We start from the raw sequence: 21,060 nt of genomic DNA, 5'->3' as shown, positions 1-21,060 counted from the left end.
CAAATATGCACCTGTGAAGAAGGGCTTAAAAAGGGACTTCCGCTTGCATCTCCGGGTGGTGAAGTACATAGACTAGAAGCTTTAGGGATGCTGCGACAGTAATGGATATGGTGGGGTCTGATAGAGACACCGAGATATGTTCTGATACGAAGAACCTGTAACGCGCCAAGAGCAGCCTTTACCGGCTTTGAGAGAAAGTGGAGTCTCAGAAAGCATGGTCTTCCCTCTAACATTCTGCCAAACATAAATAAGGCCATTCCCCCCACAACTCAGAACCCCCTCAGCTTTACTAAGGGGTTATCTATGGCTTCATTATTCTATATGTACAAGAAAAATGGGTTGGTTTAGATCAGGGGTTCTCAAACTGCGGCCCTCCAGCTGCTGCAGGACTACATCTCCCATAATGCTCCTTCAGCTAAGGGGCTGGCTGAGGATTATGGGAGATGTAGTCCTGCAGCAGCTGGAGGGCCGCAGTTTAAGAACCCCTGGTTTAGATGCTAGACTCCCCAAGCCGTTCACCATGCTGAAAACCTTTTTATGGCCGCCTGCAATATTTGTGACCAGAGAATCCTGTGATGTATCTACAGTGATAGTGATTTGATTTAAAGTGCTTTAAAGGTAAATAACTATAGCTAACACACACTTTCATTTGGAATTTGGAATTCATTTCGGATATTGTAATTGTGTTGACAAGTGATGTCACTGGCGATTACTAGGGTGTAAGTCTTATTCTACTCACCCAGGACCAAAGTACACCAGTGACATTCACCATTGGAAATGGTAAGTCCCTTCTTGATCCAAGATTAATAATGACTGGTATGATTGACCATAAGCCCCACCAACCTTTACAAGGGATCCCGACAAGTTTAGTTCCCCTTCAACGCAGTTTATTTGTGGGAAAAATAACATGTTAAAGGGCCAGTCCCTGTCAGGACAAAGAGGATTAATGGCAGTGACATTTTCAAGTGGTCAGTCTCTCCCGAGACCAACATTTTTAACGGCAGTAACGTTTAAAGGTTCACTCCATTCTTTCGTATGAGGTTCTGCCTTTCCATGGCCAGCAGGACCGACGGAAGAATGATTTCTTCAAGGCTCCCAGATGTTAAGCATCTATGTTGTTGCTTAAAGGTTAGTTTGTTACCAAAAGGAGAGGCAGTTTATGTGTTCCGGAAGACAGGCAGACAGATCCCAATGAACCCATATTGTGACGTTTGTTCTGTGGCTCCTCTTCCATTCTCCAGATAGTTTATTTTTATTTTGCTTGTTTCCTTAGCAAGGCCTAGAGGTGTCAGGGGAATGATTGAGAAAGTTGAAGAATGAAGAGAGAACGCACAGTAGACATTCAGACGCCTATCCTCCTCCGGATCTGAAATGTAGAACAAGAAAGTAGTTAGTATTAGAAACAACCGTTTTTATTATTAGTCCTTGTGTTCACTTCTGCGTTGTGGTCTATTGATACGCTTTAGGCTAACTTTCGACCTTTGTGGGATCTTTCTGTTTGCATTGATACAAAATCCAACAAATAGCTTAGAAAATACCTACAAAAGGTATGTGGTCACCTTAACTACCTGGGGTCTCCTACATTAAGGGCACCCAGACTTTCCATCTATTCCCAGGTTATGTCTTCATCAAATGAACACACATTAACACATTACTGATACCAAATGAGAAGAGAACCCTTTACTGTATGTTAAGAGGCAGCCTAATACGGCCCCAAATACACCTTTCAACTTTTTGGCTTATCTCTGTCATAACCCGTGTAGTAAGTGAAGTATGCAATAAATAAACTATAATTCCAATTTTGCATGCAGGTAATTTGTAGATACATACCTTCCTCTTCGAATGTTCCTTTTTAGAAAGATTTAAAAAAAAAAAGAAAACATATTAGTAAGATTTTAAAAGCTTTGCCCCTTACACTGCAGATAATATATATATATATATAATATATAATATATATTATCAATATCACTGATTTAACATGAAACACAAAAGGTACCCACACTGATAAAGTAATTGTCCGTGGCCGGTCATGTACTAGAGGTGACTAGGTTTGGAAAGTTATTGCTTTCTTTCCCTATCCTCCAACACAAAAGCCCAGAGTATGAGATATCCAAATTCTAAATTATATTTATATATATTATATGGCCATGCCACAGCTATTCACATTTACTTGGTGTAAAACTTACTTGAAGCCCCATCCTGTTCCCCCGAGTACAATGGCAGCAATGAGCACAGCTCCTGCGATGGACCCAATGATTATATTCGTACCGCTGGGACCTGGAGAATAAGAAACGTAGATTTTACCAAAAAATGCAAATGTGTAAAAATGCTAAATTGCACATAAAATGCTATAGTAGACTTTATGGAACAGATCTCAGGTCCCATTGGCACAGCACTGCGGAAAATGATGTCACTACATAAAACAATACATAATAATTAGCCATTGATGACATAACTAATCTAGTTATCAGTGTTTTCATATCTCACAAAGAGGCTAAGGAATATACTGGTAACCTGTCCTATACATAGGCATTTCTTAACTACACAAGAAAGACACGACCTTGTCTTGTTGGATTGTGTTGCCTCGCTGTATTCCGACTACTCTTGATTAAACTTGATGCCCAGTTTACCCAACTACATTCTTCCAACCACTACTGATACCTGGTTTGATTTACTGATACGTGGTTTGATAAATAGATATAACCGAGTACCTTTATATCTCTCCCCCACTCCTGTTGGCTTTGGGACAGGGAGTGGATCATATACACTGCAGTCCTTCCCGGTCCAGTCTGGGTGGCAAATACATTTGCCTTCATTGCTGCATACCTGCGGGTATAGAAGGCATCAGGACTGCCACATTATGTGAATCTGGAACTTGTTCCCTTTGCCTTTCTCTTAAAACTACACAGTGCCAAAGATTCGAGCAACACAATGCTGACTGCTGCCATGTCAAATACACTTTCACCGTGTATTAGTAATAAATGGCGCTCATCCACTTAACCAGCAAATATGTTGTCTGGAGAAAGTAAATGGAAGCAATGTATTCTCCTGTTTCCTGACTCAAAACTCTGGCAATCCCTCACAACTCACCCCGTGGTCCGAACAGACCCCACCGGTCAAGCTGCTGGGACAGGAGCTGAAGTTAAAGACTGCAGCAGGGAGGCACCTCCTGTCCAGACACATCATGTTAGGGCCACATGGTGTCCCATCGTCAACGTACCCCAAATACGAGCCATCTGGAAGCACCACCTGCCCTCCTCTAAATATACAAAGGAAAAAAAAAAGGCATTTAACACACGTGTAAATCTTTACATATCACTAAATTATTTTTTATGGATTTTGAATTAAAATAATGCCCCTCCTCCAATAATTATTTTCACGTAAATATAAATCAGCAGTTCTGTTTGATGATATTAATTTTTTTTTATAGATTAAGTAAGTATCTATTATCCAAACTAGAATTTGAAAAATAGGCACCAATGAGGGTGACGCTATCCTACCAGATATATTTTGAGACATTTATGGCATAACAGGGTGGATGTATGAGATATGTTTATCCAGTTTACTTTTCTCATGCCTGTTGACGTGTTACCTGCAGTCCAGGTAGCGGTTTTGATGATAAAAGCTCATACTGGTGATGTCACCATTGAGTTCTCCGATCCTTGGGGTTCCGGAGATGTTGGAACACAGGAGGTATCCACAGAGGACATCCCTAGAGAGAAAAGCATCACTTTTTTAGGCCAACGTATCATATGAGTGTCATACCAGCGTTAACTCAGGTATATATCACCCTTTCACTTACTGTTTGTTGCATTGTATCCATGTTTCTCCATCTTTCCCACAGTTTCCCTTCTCGGTCCCTTCGATATTTAACTTTTCATAGCAAAACCTGTCGGATGCACCTGGCAGAGAAATAATCGTGGCAAATTGGGATCTTTTCACAATTATCAGCCACACGGGCTTATGCCACAGATGGGCCACAGAGTTTTCATAGCTAGGGGCTTGCCATGGTCTAACCCTATGGCATCAGGGGTAAGTATCCATAGCAAGCCCCTAGCTATGAATAACTACTATCAAGATTGATAACATAATACTCACTGCGTCCCCACAATGCGCTGCACTGGCGGTCTCTGGTCTTACATCGCCCGCCATAACAACGGCCCTGTAAGAATGATATAAGGGCTGTCAGCAAGAGACAAAATAATTAAACTACCAGGTTTAAGTACATTTTTTATGGAGTCAAAGTTTTCAGGACCTCAGAGTAAAGAGGGGCCACAAAAGCTTTCTGGACATCTGAGCTCTGTTCCTCAGATAAAATCTGAATTCTTTTTCTGACATTTTGTTCTAGATTGGTCCAATAAAAGGCATCAAGACCCCATTTTCTCTTGGACCAATAAGGCTATATACATTATTCTTCTAATTCTTCTAATGGTTCTAACAACTCCATGACACTAGCCTTTATGAGATTCACTGGTGGATTTAAATGAGACGGTATTTTCCTGAGACTTCTTCAGGCTTTCAGTGAATAAACTACTGAAGATCAAGTGATGTCTACAGGTCATCATTTACCGGACATACAGTATGCCCTGACTTACTGGCTACACAGAAGGCAGCGTATCCCACTAAGTCCTAGGTGACTGAACCTGGTTATGCTCACTGGTTATACAATCACTAACTGGGATGGTCCACCAGTGCCTTCCATACGTTGATCACTTGAGTGAACTTTGGAATTCCACCCATTGGAGATTCTTGGTATACATTGTATTTTGCACACACACTACACTCTATGCTATCAATCACGGCACACGCTCTTGATGAAGTTATACACTAGAAGGTCACCTGTTCGTTGTCACAAAAGTATCCATCTTGCTTGTGTAGGTTGGGAGGGCACTGTGTGAACAAAATGAGGGTTTTTTAGTGTTTTTGAAAAATATAACTTGTGAATTTAAGGCAGCCGCTTTCACGAGTCCTCCCTGACACGAGATTACCCCATGGTTTCCATTTTGGAAAGCTGTCAGCTTCACTCACCACGCTGGAGTCTCCCAGGCAGGTCTCTGGCACGTCGCATTCATTAACAGGCTCTCGGCAAATGGTCCCTCGCGGTTCATACTACGGGGCAGAAAATCATTTTTAATCACCTTTCTGAGAGGGAGATGTGGAGGCAACGGCCATTATCAGTGAGGGAAGACCTATGTATAAATGTTTTCGTGGTTTCCGCCTGTCCGTTTCCGCCCCACATGTGGCCACAGAATCCTTACCTTGCAGCCTCTGCAGCACAGACCATCGCTGCACATGGCGTCATGGCTGAGTGTGCACTTCTTGCAGCAATTCCCGGCTCCTGACTTCATACATTCCTGGAGAAAGTAGAAAATGTCTTCCGCTAAATGATAAGAGCTTTTTGTTTGGCTAAAAAAACTTTGGACTGTTCCTTTGTTACAGCGTAGATCCTATCCAACAAAGAAGGGTTTGGAACCCCAAGTTTCAGGACATGTTTTGCCAAAAGGCAGACTTCTGCAATGTATTTGGGGACTCAAGGCTTTTTTTGTCTGCCCCCCTGTCCTCTCCTAATCTTCAAGTACTGAAGAGCGTGTTGGTGCTTCATAATTTAGACTTTCTATACTATAGACTCTAGAACCCCCCCCCCTAACAAGATACTCACAGCAGGGGACCCACAATCACATTCCTCCCCGACCTCCACGAATCCGTTCCCGCAGGACGGGGCATCGAAAAGCTAGAGGCAGAGCGAAACAGAAAAAAAAACGAGTAAAGGGAGAGCTGACTGACTTCAGTTCATCCACGGGGCTGGGCAATCAATATCCGTGCAGAGTAAATGCATGGGGATCGATAACGATTCAAAGTAATAAATATTAGTCCAGAACAGAGGCACTTAATGCCGGAGACAGGCCAGATGATAGCTGTTCTGGTGGAGGCATAAGCAGGCCATATTAGTTTAGGTAAACGTATCGCTTTAATAGGAGTTAATGAGTTTTATTTATGGGAAGAGGCATGGAATTGGTAGATATGGAAAACATATAAGTTTAGGGCAGAATCTTGCTACTAATTAAGGTTTATGTGCCCAAAGGTAAGCAGTACTCTACCATACTATTAGTAGCAAAATATCTACATTTTTTTATAAACAGATAGGGGATAATTATTCAATTATTCCCAATCCTTTCTCCCCAATAAAACCCTATGGGTTCTGTACCAGGTATACAGAACAGAAAGGTGGATGTGTGATAGTCCTGTCAATGGGTACCTGGTCAGGACCTCTTTTGTGTAACCATGCCACTGCCACTGCCTATGTTAACCCCGTTTAACTGGTGAGTGCGATGAGGTCTGGTACTTGGGTTTCTACGTGCGAAAGTTTCATTGCCAGCCTTGGAGATTTATAGAGCTTGGCCAGCCCTTAGGTGTGGCGTGAAAGGTAGAGAGAATTTACCCCCCCATCAATACAGAGTCATGCCTTAGCATCTTATAAACGAGGTGTCCATTGTCCCTCACTTACCTTTAGAGGTTTATTAAAAAGACAGCTTCCTCCCCCGTCTTGCAAGAACTGACTGTATTCATCAATACTGCAGCGGGAGAACTTCTGAGGGAGGTAATACCTACAGAGACAGAGGTGCCATTTACATACTGACTTCCCCATAATAAAGCAAATTATATATAACGACTTAAATGCCCAGAGTAGCTACAACAAACAAAAAGACATGACTGTAGAACTGTATCATCTTATAGTGAGAAACTCCAAAAAACCATACTTAAATATTTTGGTAAAAGTGATCGGATAACCGGTACCTCTTAATTACCGATTCCCGGGAGCAAAACAGATATACAGCAGAAACAAAGGGTTCACATCACGTCTTACAAACAGCAAAGTGTTCGAATAAACGATCTGTTAGGTACATGCGCAGATGTGCGTGGATCACGTTCATTGACATGGATGACTTTTAGTATCACTCAAGGTCTCTATAAACAAATATGCTAGCAATCCATTGAACTTTGGGACAGAATAATATGCCCATTGGATGATATCTTTAATTATTATTGTTTTGACGCTTACCCGGTGTCCTCCATGATACACCCCAGCCAGAGATCCGGGCACTTGCAGTCGCCTACAGAGGGGAAGCCACATTATGAACTTCACATAGAGATCAGAAGGGGTAATCCAGTCTGAACCGTTCCCCATACTGGGCCCTTACCAGCTGATGTGCGCGGTTTATTCCACATCATCCCAAGGTTCTGCCCCAGGGTTTGTGCTAATGTCACGGCCATTGAGTTCATGCTCCCATACTGCAGAGAGGAGAGTAAACCATCTGCACAGTTAATACACTGAGCTAAAGGAGAATGTAGTAACGGTTTGTGGTAACATTGTCACAAGTCGTTGTATTACAACAAACTCTTATTAATATCTTATTTCTGATACAAACACAGAAGATGTTTCTTATTGACCCTAATCTGTTAAAGTCCAGCTGAAGATCCCATAGTCCTAGAAGCTTCAACGATATACTCATAAAAGTCAGATCTCGGTAACGAATGAAAGTACCAGTAACCTAAAGGTTGAGAAGATCCCTACATTTTATGTACTGTACTATACGCACACCCAAAAAGTTTTAGATTTGTTATACTGACCTCATTCACTCCACCGCCAAGGGTCGGAGAGCAGATCCCACCAAAATACGCTGCCCCGCTGCGGCTGCTTTTGAATGTGCGACCTCTAAATAAAAAAGGAGTCTATTTAATGTTTGCAAGAATTATAGACCGGTCCCTGCGGGAACAATGATAACTAATGACAGCGGCGGGATTAATGGGGTAAGCAATGCGATCATTAACTTATTCTTCCATCATATTTAGTCATAACGCTTGCTTACATTGGTTACTCTGTATTTCTGCTTTATAACCCAAAATTATAGCAATGTGGTCTACTGAGCATGACGATGAGTTGGATGAGTTATATAATAAGGTGTTGCTAACCCTATAGGACTCACGAGAAGAGGTGAGTAGCGTCGCTGTGCTCCGAGATCTCCGTTCTCCGGTATCTCATGAAGTCCGCCAGCACCTGCAGTGGCTCGTCGGTCACCGATATCTTGTCTGCTGTTGTCCACGTTTCCATGCCGACCAAGACAAGCTTGGTGTTCAGCTGGTCCCTAAAAATCTTGGGTTGTGGAGTAAGGAATGAAAGGGGGGTTGGGAGGGGGGGGATCACAGGGGGGAGGGGGGAACTGATTAGGGAATCTACGGAGGCAGAAGGGGCAGAGAGGTGCAGGACACTGACAATCCCAAATCAAAACAAACCAGTTGAGAAAAGTATTCCGGGCTGTTAACGCAGACCCTCACAATGCCGCTACCCAGTTTGCTTCTGAATAACTTACTGTAACGTATAAAAGTGATTCTGGTGCAAAGTTAAGATTAACCAAAAGAGGTCTTGTCACCATAGCAACCAATCAAACTGTCCATTAAGCAGTAACATTCCATTGGAAAACTTTGCACCAGAAACAAATTCATATTCATACCCCTGTGTTCCTATGTCATTGGAAAATAATCCCCCCCTCCCCCCATGTATGAATGAAGAGACTTAAGTAACATTTAAGGAAATGTGGGATTTCCAATAATTAATACTTAAACTCCATTTTCTTAGGGGCATCATAGGAGGCAAGAATTGCTGACTCTACCCCTTCCCGTTCCACCCACGCCCATGCTACAAATATTTAATGTTCAATCGTTTGAAGGGGTGCCTAAGGGTACAATGTGTATCCGGCCGTGATTAAAGGGTCAGTCCCATCTAGAAACAAAGCGATTTAAAGGCAGGAATGTGGTTAATGGCTTAAAGGGGCAGTCTGTTTTAAAAACACCTAAGGACAGTAAAAGGAATAAAAAAAATGTTTGGCGGGTTACTCACGGCATCAGCGACATTCACCACTGTTTTCACAAAGCCACTGGTGAGACTCAAAGATTGACGCTGCTGGTCATACTGAAAGGCAGGACAGAATAAATTGAATTAAACCACATGTGAATTAAACTGCAACCATCAAACCTTAGATACCGCTTACACGGGTTGTACCCATTGGCAGGTTACTTTGTCATGGACTATTGAAGGGTTAATGCTTGCAGAGTCTGGGGAACAGCTTATTTAAAAAGTTCCCCATACGCCGAAATAATTTTGAGTCCTACAGATAAAGAAATGCGGCCCCCCAAAGGCCAATCGCAGGGCACACAGGACAGCCAACAGTGCCAGCTGATGGCTGGTGGCCAGGGTCCCAATATTTGGGATATGTTGGGGGAGGGGCAGATAAGGGGCATTACTATATGAACCAGCGTATGAGGTCACATGCCGTAATGTTTCCCCGGGAAGGGAATCCAAACGGTAAGCATGCCTTGTACTGTGACACTCACCATTTGTCGATCATTCACCACCAGAAGCTCAATGTATTTGGTTTCAGTGAGAGCGGAATGGACAGTCCGACGGACCTACGGGAATCAAACAATAAAGTGACGTTCACGTCCGTTTACTAACCGGCATGAAACAATCTACACATATACCCATATTCTGAATACTCTCAGTATACTCAGAATACTGAATAGTCGATGATATATCCCAGAATGCAACTGACCTCTATCCCAATTGGCTGCTCATTGCCCATCTAGTTGTATCTCCACAATATGTTATATAATTGGTTCCATAAACAGGGAATAGAAGAAGTCCCAAAACGAGTGCCCAAAATGACCAAATCAGAACCGAATTCCCAAAACATACTTTTATAACACGTCAACAGTTTATTGGATTGAATGTCGTTGAAAGCAGTGTTGATACATTTGGTAGATAAGTCAACTGTATCAATAAAGTCAGGATAGTCCCAACATCTGTAGGTCCGCGGGGCTGAGCATGCATATAGGAACCCGGGTGTTATATGTGGTGTACCATGATGCCTTCCACATAATGTGGGCTCTACGTGTCACAACAGCGCTGACAATTAGAAAAAGAATTCTATAGATGTTCTACAGCTTGATTAAAAAGTAGTAACATTACTGTCCCTCAACTTGGAGAAATGTGTCCTAAATTTCAGACCAAGATATATCCAAGGAGAAAAGTCTGATTAGGTTTCTCATAATATGTAGTCCATATGTAGTATGGACTACATACATACATAATACATACATTAAAATGTTACGGTACAATACGCTCACCTGTCTTTTCCTGCGCGTTTTTGGGCTGGGAGGAATTCCCTCGTGATGATCGCAGCCTATGGAACATAAATGCCATACGATGTTGGTGTGTAAACTTGTACCCCTCTTGTTGTATGATAACGTACATTTACATGATAACATATGTATCCTGCACGGTGTGAATGGTGCATTTACATGCACTGGGTGTATTAGGCGTCACATACAATAAACACGGAGAGTCATGAGTTGGCACCCAGGTCTTATTACACAGCACACGCTGAAGCGTGAACTATTGTAGACAGTCTTACCTGATAAAAGTCTTACCTAATAATCAGCTACCTGGACCTGGCCTTCTGCTTAATCTATTGTTTATATATCCCCCTCGTTTTCTTCCAAAGACCTCTACACCTCGAATTAAAAGGGGGCATGTAGATGATACCCCTCCTGCCAACTCTCTCCACTTCCCTCCCATGGATTCCAGGTGATCTTGGGAGTCACTCCCAAGAGTCACGGGGCAGTGGTTTATACTGGCCCAGGTTGACTAGTCCTAGGACAACGAGTCTAAAGGGTCAGAAGCTCCTCTTGGACACTTGGGCTCCTGTGGTGTTTCTTAGTCGTTAAGCCTCTTGGGAAATCTTTCTTGTTACCATCCCATTCGTTCTACAAAGGTCTGTGCCTGGCCAGCCTCTTATACCTGACACCTCGTGTCCTTCTCGGGAGGAGCACCCGGATATAGCACCATGTCCCAGCACTACGCACGGGAGTGGGCAAGCAAGACGGCAGATAGGTATCAAGGGGAAGATGGGAGCATTGCAATCACAGACGATTCTCCATTCTTGATGACCCCTTTCCTGCTTGACATACACATGGTATTGTATGTATTTATCGCACGTGCCATGACCCCTCTCTAGTGTTCCTATATATATACTATTCAACAAGCAGCAAGAAACAAGGCTGTCTACCTGGATGTGAGCATCTACTGATTCGCTGGATCACGTGAGGCCATCGGTCTGACTCCTAAAAATAATAAAAGAGATAAAAGCAAAGAATGTACATTAGATTGATGTACAAGGGTATGTTCACTTGTGTTATATCGCATTCTCAGCGCGCACTATCAATATCACATACCTCCTTGTTATGTTCCATAGGGGATAGCGTATACGTGTATAGTCCATCAGAAAACGTTCCCCTGCAAAAACAAAGCAAACACACAAACGCGCTACATACAATGTGTGTGTATGATAAAAAAAAAGGTGAAGGGACCGTGACATTCTAAAAAAAAAGGATCTGGCAAGATATTTGTATGCGGAAAGAACCTGGACAGAGACCTGAATATCAGACAGGAATAGAAGATGGATAACTGCACTCACCTGAGTCCATGGCAGGTAGATATGGCAGCCCACGATCCCTCCACCCCACGCACGTGGCCCTGATAGTAGCAATGATCAGCGGCTCCCACAGGATTCTGTAAGGAAGGTTGGACATGTTATTATATAACCTCCTTATAACATATATACATATCCCCCCGTATAACAGTTCCTATTAGGGTATAGCAATGCTCATTCATCAGTTTCCAAACAATGGAAAGATTCACAAATCCCTATTTTACCCCCAGGCCGCATTCTATGGGAGGCGAGCGGACCCTCAAATTCTTTTAGTGTTATTTATGCTCCACTTATAAATGTGTCTCCATTATGTAACATAAGAGCATCGTCTCTGCATGACTGCAGCGCTGGCCAGCCGCGTCGGCCGCCGCCATGAGTGACACTGACGGTCCAAGCGTCCACTTGTGCGTGTGTCACACAGTGAGAGCATTCCCCACCCTCCATTGTGTGTAACAGATCTAGGGCACTTCTAATTCCCATCATCGTCATCATCATTATCATCATCACCACTACTTACCATTACCCTCGTATTGTTTTGGTCACTGTAATGAACTTCTGCATATCTTGACGACAGAAGATTACTAGAAGTATAAAAATGATAATAAAAATAATAATAATAATACCTCGACCCATACACTTTGATGCTGTATGGTTAGGATTATTTGAACAAGCAGGGTTGTTGATCGACATGTGATATGGAGGTCATTTAGATTGAGACAGTTTGGCAGCTTCTGATGAAACATTTCTAAATATTGACTCTGGGGACAGACGGAAAGCTGTAACGAAGAGCCGCGTGGGTCGCTTGACAGCCGTGGACAGACCGAGGCAATCTCAACAGATTGCTCCGGAGATCCAGTTGTACGGCAGGACCTTAATGACAACATAGTCACAATATACATCACAATATTTCAAAGGGCCATATAGGGCCACTTTGTGCTTTAGGAGGTGCAGTTAGATGCATGGCAGCGGGTGAGACTTTTTATGTGACTTTTTATGTGAATTTATGAGCTGTTGGGTGCCATCTATATAATAGATATTGCATTTCCTGGCATTTATGTACACATTATCGGGGCTTTTAGGGCTGTAGATCCCTGTGAAACCCTCATACACAGCAAACTATCTGAGCTGCTAGCAAAGAGGGGCATCAGGGGAGGAAAGCAGGGCAGAAACATTTGGTTCCTCTTAAAGAGGGACATTTGGAACGTTTGGGTCCCCACCAATACGTTACAATCTGAATGTATAATACACATGTATTTGTAATTACTTCACAGATAATAATTATTCATGTTGCCAGAAACAAAGATGGGTTATGAAGTTACATATTAAAAATGCCCTTTCTAACTTACTGGTTCAGCTCCAGGTCCAGCACGATTTTCTTCCCGAAGACCGGCACCAGAAAACTGGTGCTCGCTAGATGGGCAGCCTGGAAAAAAAAGGGATTATCATTTTTTTTACATAATATTTTTAAACAGATATAGTGGGATCATCCTCAATAATTCATGAACTGGCCATAGGGCACAGGGGGGAAAAGAACGATATTATTAGAAATCCCAGAAGACAAATAATTGTCTTCAGATGGAAGGAGTCACTCAAACATAGAGAACTAATAAGCAATCAGGAAGTAATCTAATAGCATAACCAGCGATATGTCTGTGAGTCGCTGTCCTAGGGCTGACCCAGGCCGCCCTCGGACCATCCTCGAGAAGCATCGCTTTCTCACACCACAAATTGTTTGTCCCGATTACTGGGAAATAACATAATATACCGGCGCTCAACCTAAGGTCGGCATTGGGGAAGGAATACTTTGGAGGTTTGTCCCTAGACCTCTGATCTTCCCGACCGGCCCGATGGACAGCATCTCACTAAGGAGCCCAATCTCCCAATAGGGAGATCTGCCCCAGTAATGCACGCAGGGGTGCTGACCCCCAATACGTCCATCATTCCCCCCCCATAGCTTTCTATAGAAATTGAAATATTCTGAAAATACTTCCTAAACTGCTTCCAAGAGGATCATGGGATTTGTTGTCCATTAACACCCGGAGAGCTGTGAATTGCTTTCCAGCGCAGCAGAGTCAGGATACGAGATGGCACACTTTCATACTAAATATTAAATGACGCTGCAGAACATTAATCCAATACATGGGACGTGGGAGACTTACTAGGTCACTGGCTGTTCCGCTTCTAACCTGGGTGTCCAGCTGATATCTGCGGGTTTCGGTTCCTGAGGTTTGCCCCACTAGCCGGCTGGGGTAAATTATTTGAGGGGGATCCAGGGGCTGGTGCCATGAGTTGGGGGCTTCCTGTTTTGCTGTATTACGGGGTAAAGTAGAATTCACCAGTGGAAAACCTGTCGAAAAGGGGGCAATGAGAATGAATAAAGGGGAAAAGGAGGATAGATACAGAGATGCAGAGAAAGGGGATTATTCTTAGGAAAAAAACAGGATTTCTTAAAAGTTAAATAACAGAAGTAAAGAGAGACAGGAGAAGGGTACAGTAACAGCAGAAAATAGTGTAAAAATAAAAGTAAACAAATATTAAAAGAGAAGCATGAATGAAGGAGATAAACGGTACGGGCAACCAGGAGAACGATGCAGGGGGGTGAGGTCCATGTGATAAAAGCGGAACATTAAGATGAAAATGGAAGAAAGAAAAAGACACCAGATTGTAACTGCAGATAAGATCTTCACAGCAAAAAGGCACAAGTGACTATACATGCACTTCTCTCCCACAGCAAACCAGCTCTCCACGATCAGCAGCAGCCCTCTCCCCTCCCTCCGCCGTTGCATACATCTACCTGATGCATTGCAGTAGATCTGTTGATGTTACAGAATGCAACGGGGAAGGGAAGGGGTTGAGGTCTGTGCCCTTTTGTAAATAAATTTGGGGAGACCCTGCTCCTATAAACTAGTTTGTGTGAAATGTCTCACTAGCCTTGAAAAAGACATCAGCTTAAGAATGTTCTACAATTGGAAATAATAATGTTGCATCAAAGGGCTAGGGGTAGATAGTTAGGGCACTTAGGGGAGTAAGAAGGTTATGTTAAAGGATTGCAAAGAGGAAAATGTAACAAGGTATCAGGAATGCAACAGGAAAGGCAGAAAGGTAGGTATCAGGTAGTAGAGATGACAATGTTTGAAAGGTAGGTATGAGGGATAGGAAAGGTAGATACTGCAGGGTAAAGGTGACAACGTAGGAAGGCTAAGTATCAGGGTATAGGAGAGGTAAGGATCAGGGTATATGAGAGGTAGGTATCAGGGTAGAGGAGAGGTAGAGGAGAAGTAGGTATCAGAGTATAGGAGAGGTCGGTATCAGTGTATAGGAGAAGTAGGTATCAGTGTATATGAGAGGTAAGTATCAGGGTAGAGGAGAGGTAAGTATCAGTGTATTGGAGAGGTCGGTATCAGTGTATAGGAGAAGTAGGTATCAGTGTATATGAGAGGTCAGTATCAGTGTATAGGAGAAGTAGGTATCAGTGTATATGAGAGGTAAGTATCAGGGTAGAGGAGAGGTAGGTATCAGTGTATTGGAGAGGTCGGTATCAGTGTATATGAGAGGTAAGTATCAGGGTGTAGGAGAGGTAGGTATCAGTGTATAGGAGAAGTAGGTATCAGTGTATAGAAGAGGCAGGGAACAGTGTATTGGAGAGTTAGGTATCAGGGTATAGGAGAGCTAAGTACCACAAGGTAGAGGTAAAAATGTAGGAAGGGCAGGTACAGGTGATGGGAAAGGTAGGTGTTGGGGTATGAAGGATAGGTATCACAGGTTAGAGATAATTTTGCAGGAAGGGCAGATATCAAGGCTAAGGAGGGTAAGTATAAGAGTCTATACATGAAGGTATATGGAGAGTAGGTGTGAGGGTAGCAGAGAAGGCATGGATCTGGTGTATGGTATAGATGGGAAAATAAGGAGAAGGGCCCTGGCTGCAGAGATGGAGATTGACACCAGGAGGTGCAGCAAGGAGATGGGGTTCATGAGAGGAGAAGAGGGACAACCAGAATAAATGGGGGTGAAGAGCTGGTGCAGCGCTGGGTGCGAAGAAAAGCCTGTGATGACCAGGATAATGAATGCGAGAGTGAGAGAGAGGAGATTAGGAGGAGATCTGAGGATGGAGTGAGAGAGGACCAGGGACTGCGGTGATGGAGATGTGAGGATGATGGAAGGTACAGGAGAAGATTACACAGAGAAGAAGGCAGGAGGGTGGAAGGTGCAGATAGGAGTGGTACAGGCGCATTACCTGCCCCTCTCTGGGGTAAAAGACTCACCCAGTTCCGGCATTGCAGAGATCACAGCAGCTACAACCCAGAGCAGCTCGAAACGCATCCTTCATACATAATAATTCAGCCCCGGGAGCAGGGGGCAGCCTCACACAGACATGAGCCCTGAGCCTGGGGACAGGGGACATCAGCCCGGGTCCTTTGTGTCCCTGTCACCATCAGGGTGCAGTGGAGGAGGCTGCGTGCAGTGGAGGAGGCTGCGTGCAGTGGGATGCTGGATCTGCAGTGTGTGCGTGTAAGAGGCTCCAATATTAACATACAGACACGTGAGGGATATTCTCCTCCTTCCTCCTTGCTGCTGCCATCCCTCTCCCTCCCCCCTATCCATGCACTCTTCTCTCCCTCACCCATCCTGCACCATCTCACTCATCCATCTCTCCTGAACTCTCTCCCGCATCTCCTTGATCTATTTCGTAGATGGTATTACATTGTATTATAGGTGTGTGTTAATACACAGCACCATGTACACTGTCATATAAACCCACAGAGTCAGAAGGGATGGACCATATCCCTGGCCAGACTATGTGGGCTGATGGGGTCTCCTCACCTCTTACTGATGGGTACCAGAACTCCCATATAGATGCTGAGTTACACATGGGCTGCCAGTACTGTTTGATGGAGTGAAATGGGATGCATGCTGTAGACTGGGGATGATGCAGAATTAACTGTGAGAAATAGAATTTAGTAATGAAATAATTTATTAATGAAGATTGGACTCTGATTGGGCAAATTGAATTATTAACCACTATTTGGTGCTTCTTCCATTGAAGCCCATTGATATCTCTTTCAGATGTCTTTCTCTTCAAGTGTGGTTTTCACCCTGTTCTTGAATTCCTTGTCTCTTTTCTTCAGTGGTATTCTTTAGAGGTCACACAACCCATGGTGGAAAGTCCATGTTGCTCCTACAAGACCATTCTACAAGCACGTTTTACCACTCTTAGATACAGTAAAATATTCTGAATCAAGTTACCTGTCTTCAATCAGTGAATACACCTATGGTATAGGAGCAAGAGAAGCATTTGCCAGTTTGAAGGCTGAAGGGGTATTTAGAAATCGGTACATAGAGTGAAGGCACCTCCTGTCAAACTAGGTTATCCTAGGAATCTGCCCATTTGCCCCAAGACTGGGAGGGTTGTACTAAGACTCAGCATCCAACCCTGGGAGTTCCCACCAGATAATGGAAGCAGTGCCTTGGTCCTCCTTGGTGCCGGGTTTAGATCTCTCCAAACGAAAGGCATTCATGGGATGGAATAGGAGGTGAAGGAGAATGATGGGTGGATTGTTGTGGCAAAGGAATACGCTTGTCAATTTGATTTTAAGCTTTGACCCATCCAATGGCAGATCATGTACTGACTTCCATGTCTACTGGCCCATGCTGGGAAATACTGTGGCTTCTTGACATAATCATTTCATAATTCCTTTTAGGAAAAGATACAAACGTCCAACACAAATTTGTTAACTTTATTCTCCTACATTTTATATATTCACATAGACCAAGCGGTTGCGAACATAGCGGGATGACTGTAGACGTAATACAGCCTAATGACTGCATGCCAATTAAATGTGTAGATGGACATATGAAGTTTCACAATTTTCGGCAATAATATAAACTTGAATAAGATTTGTAAAGTCGTGACAGCGCCTAGTATTTCAGAATATTTTTTTTTTGATAGATTGATTGGGAATGCAAACAGAACGTTTCCGGCTGTGCTAGATGCAGCCCACACACACTGGAAGGATCCCTTATTAATGATCATGTATCTATCTGAAAACTCATCATTAGCGAATGTTCTTAGGAATCTTACACCGTGATAAGCCCCACATATGTCTCCGGCACAGGCAGACGCAGAGCTGACAGTTTACTGAGGCAAAAAAACTGGGGACTGCGATTCCTACAATCCTTTGGCACGCAATTAGCAATAGGCAGCTTGTGTGCTACTGGACAATGTGTTGTCATCCTACAGATTGATGCGTTTTGCCCCATAGAGCTATATAGAGCTTATAACCTGTCCATATAGCATCTACTATTACCCCATATAACCCCCTATATCCCTATAACACAACTTATTACTCAATATAAAAACGCCTCCAAGCATTAAAGTCCCAGTTTTGTAACAATTCCGAGCCAGCAGAATTAATAATGCATGTTGTCCTGTATTAAAGCGCCCTGATGGTTTATGGGTTAATGCATACTGGTAAATGAATAATGAATATAGCCAGGGAATGGTTCCTACCTGCGAGACGTGAATAATTGATTTCTAATGCTTTGATCAGAATGTATTTACCTGCGGAGGGAGCATAGAGCTCCCACTGAGTGTCCTAGCAGGGGGTCCTGCTGGATTCTGAATTGTCGGAGTAACAATGGCCGAGCGGACACCAGTCGCACCAGTGCCCAAAACCAGTTGGAAGGTGTAAGAAAATCACAAATTCCAGCGATCCTCTGCCTTATCATTTCCGGCTCATCATAAGCAATCCGTGGTGAAGCAAAGAGATCTTTCTTTCTGCTCTCTCATCCGGCCGAGGACACAGGGGCACCAAACACTCAGGGGCATAGCTAGAACACAAAGGGCCCTCTGTCCCGAAGATGTTGGCGCCTCTAGCCAATGCACTTTACAATTCTGCTCCAAATGTACATCTTTTTATATAGGTGAAATGTGTGATTCTGTCAATATCACATCCCCAGCAATATCATCCTAAACCAAGAGAAGGAATGAAAAGTACTCATTCATGTTTAACATGATGGATGAATTAAATGGCGCAACCCAGGCAAATAAAACTAAATGGTTACGAAGTGAAGGCGATATGAGGAAGACAGGTATACAAACCCCCCAAAATTCCCCAGAAATCATATTGTTATAAAGAGGAACCTTCAATTCCTGTGCGTTTAGCAAAACGAAACTTCATTCATTAAAACTACTTATGGTGTGATGAGTGAGATTGTTTTGGAGATACTTGGTTTTAAAGTTCTCCTTATAGAAGGTGGCTCCAGCGGCAGCGCGTGCCAGGGCTAGCATTTTCTAATCCATTTCTTCTCCTTAAGTTAGGATTAGCCTTCGATTAATAATTTGTAGATTTAAGTAAATTCATATTAATGTTTAATATCCTTGCAATACTGCCGTCGTGGACGGATATGTTTGGTTCTTTCTGTATATGAATGGGAAGGAGTCATTAGAATTATGAGAAATGAAATGAACAATAGTAATAATAGTCAGGCCTCAGATGGGTCGCAGCTTCGTGGGTCTCTGTGCCCGATTGGGGTGGGCGTAGGGATCACATTACAGGGACGCTCTGTTCTGGAGCGCAGAGATTTGAGGAGGGGGTTAATATATGCAGGGAGGATGTCACAGACCTAATTGTCAGCACAGAACAGTTTCTATAATGCTAGCCCCCTTCTGGCATCCTATTACCCCATCCCTCGTGTCTGTCCACCAACCCACCGCACCCTTCTCCTAATAATGGGACCAGTATCTAGAGCGGTGGGAGGACGGGCCGATGACCAGACGGGTCAGGAATGCACAGATGTTTGCGCGTAAACACGCCATCCGTAACGTTATAAAGAGACATTATAGGGCGAGAAATTACCTATAGATCCATACGACCCTCAAAATAAGAAGCAAAACATGTCTGTGTCCCCGATTTTCCACATTTTTATGTTCTTTGTGGCAGGACGATGTACCTATCCGCCGACCAGACCAGTCCAGGTCTTCTCTACAGTAGTAAGGGGTACCTGCGTACATTGCTCCCTCCGTCCACAAACACCGGACCCCAGTCCTTCTTGTGTTTTTACATTGGATTTACGTGTAACGGGCGGCGGAACATTTTAGTGTCTTCTGTTTTGTTTCTTGATGTTTCTGATCCCCCATCCAGTTATCAGATCCTGCGAGCAGCCCTTTCCCCTGCTGTCGATTCATATGTTACCGAAAAATACCATTCGCACAGCTGATCGCATCGTTACGAAATACCGTTGGCTTCCAAACCGCAGTCACGCGTAGGAGGAAAAAGAAGTCGCTTCTATGTAATCGCGCGTTCAGGTTTCTATCCCTTCATCGTTGAACTATAAACACGTAAAATGTAGGGTCTGATACCAAAGACTAGCATTTTAAGGGAGAATTTGGGGTAAATCTGATGCCTACAAGTTATATAAATGGTATATAACAGCCCTACCATTGGCCAGACTAGACGGGCCGAATGGTTCTTCTCTGCCGTCACTTTCTATGCTAAGCCAACAACTGTTTTGTTTCAGTTAAAATTCTTAGTTAGGTGAACCCGTTTAGGCATTCAAGCCCTACACCATAGAGCTGCATTATGAACCGTAATATGTCATAATGCATGTTTTTTCTAGAAGTTATTGTACTTAGAAAAAGTATTTTCAGTGACCTCAGGGACGGCTGAAGATGGAAAGGAACAGCAGGACCGCCAACGACCAACTACAACAAAGATCTCTGGATTTTTAAAATCCCCTCTCCCTGATCTTAACATTTTTTGTTGGGCCGAGACTAACGTTATCCCGTAGTCATGTGGACTAGGAGACGGCACTGATAGGTCCAATTATGTGTTACTATGGCAACAGGAAATAAAAACTACAGCTGCTCTTATTGATGTGTTTAAAAACATGATAAATGACCCGTTAATGCCTTATTTAGGTGAAACAGCCCCTTTGAAAGAACGACATTAAAATAAATGTGACACTCCTATGTTGCGGGCCAAAATGCAATTTTTAGTTTTAAATACACTAGATCTGATCAAATCTATAGTGATTTTAACCAATACACAAGCCTTAAAAAACAGATACATTTTATTAAGACAGCTTGAAGAAAAAAAAAAAAATACAAAATATAATATTTACAGTAAAAACTGAGGTAGAATACACGGAGGACATGCCGAGACAGGTAACGGCAACTAACAGACCACAAGTCATGTGCTAGACCTTAAATAATAAGACGCAGAGTCAGGACAGCGACAGATCAATGGATTAACGGGTCACACGGCGACCACGAGACAAACGGACATTAACACAATAACACTCAGCTCATCAGAAGTGAAACGATCGACGGTGCGATCAGAAAGGTTTCCCTAATCGATTGCTGAATACCCTACTTATACAGCATCGGTAAGATATTTCATAAACAGCAGATGAAGGTATGGGTCAGTTTATTGAATTTATGCTTAAAGCGGGAAGTAATGGGTTAAAGGGAACACAATGTCAAAGTATTTGGCCACAAGGTGGGACTGCCTCTTTA

At 43.3% G+C, this 21,060-nt stretch overlaps 1 protein-coding gene across 3 annotated transcripts; it reads right to left on the bottom strand.

The window, feature by feature from the left end:
- Window positions 1-865: 865 nt before the first annotated feature.
- On the bottom strand, window positions 866-16,023 carry ADAM11 (ADAM metallopeptidase domain 11). 3 transcript variants are annotated; one of them, XM_053453567.1, is made up of 27 exons: window positions 15,809-16,023; window positions 13,706-13,893; window positions 12,893-12,969; window positions 12,064-12,127; window positions 11,532-11,626; window positions 11,290-11,350; window positions 11,124-11,178; window positions 10,183-10,238; window positions 9,391-9,465; window positions 8,897-8,968; window positions 7,986-8,152; window positions 7,630-7,714; window positions 7,200-7,290; window positions 7,061-7,112; window positions 6,506-6,605; window positions 5,660-5,731; window positions 5,259-5,354; window positions 5,029-5,109; window positions 4,840-4,890; window positions 4,099-4,162; window positions 3,803-3,902; window positions 3,593-3,712; window positions 3,091-3,259; window positions 2,712-2,826; window positions 2,187-2,277; window positions 1,831-1,848; window positions 866-1,366 (listed from the first exon to the last, which is right to left on the bottom strand). In XM_053453567.1, exons 1-27 carry the CDS (start codon window positions 15,864-15,866, stop codon window positions 1,351-1,353), a joined length of 2,289 nt encoding a protein of 762 aa, XP_053309542.1. In that variant the 5' UTR covers window positions 15,867-16,023; the 3' UTR covers window positions 866-1,350. The 3 variants fall into 3 exon arrangements, with proteins under 3 accessions (XP_053309542.1, XP_053309543.1, XP_053309544.1); XM_053453568.1 differs by having other exon boundaries at window positions 13,733-13,893; XM_053453569.1 differs by having other exon boundaries at window positions 13,706-13,854.
- Between the last annotated feature and the right edge of the window lie 5,037 nt (window positions 16,024-21,060).

The sequence above is a fragment of the Spea bombifrons genome, chromosome 13 (assembly GCF_027358695.1).
Source record: "Spea bombifrons isolate aSpeBom1 chromosome 13, aSpeBom1.2.pri, whole genome shotgun sequence".
NCBI lineage: Eukaryota > Metazoa > Chordata > Amphibia > Anura > Pelobatidae > Spea > Spea bombifrons.
Note: the sequence above shows the minus strand (reverse complement) of the source record. Positions and strands in the feature narration are given on the sequence as shown.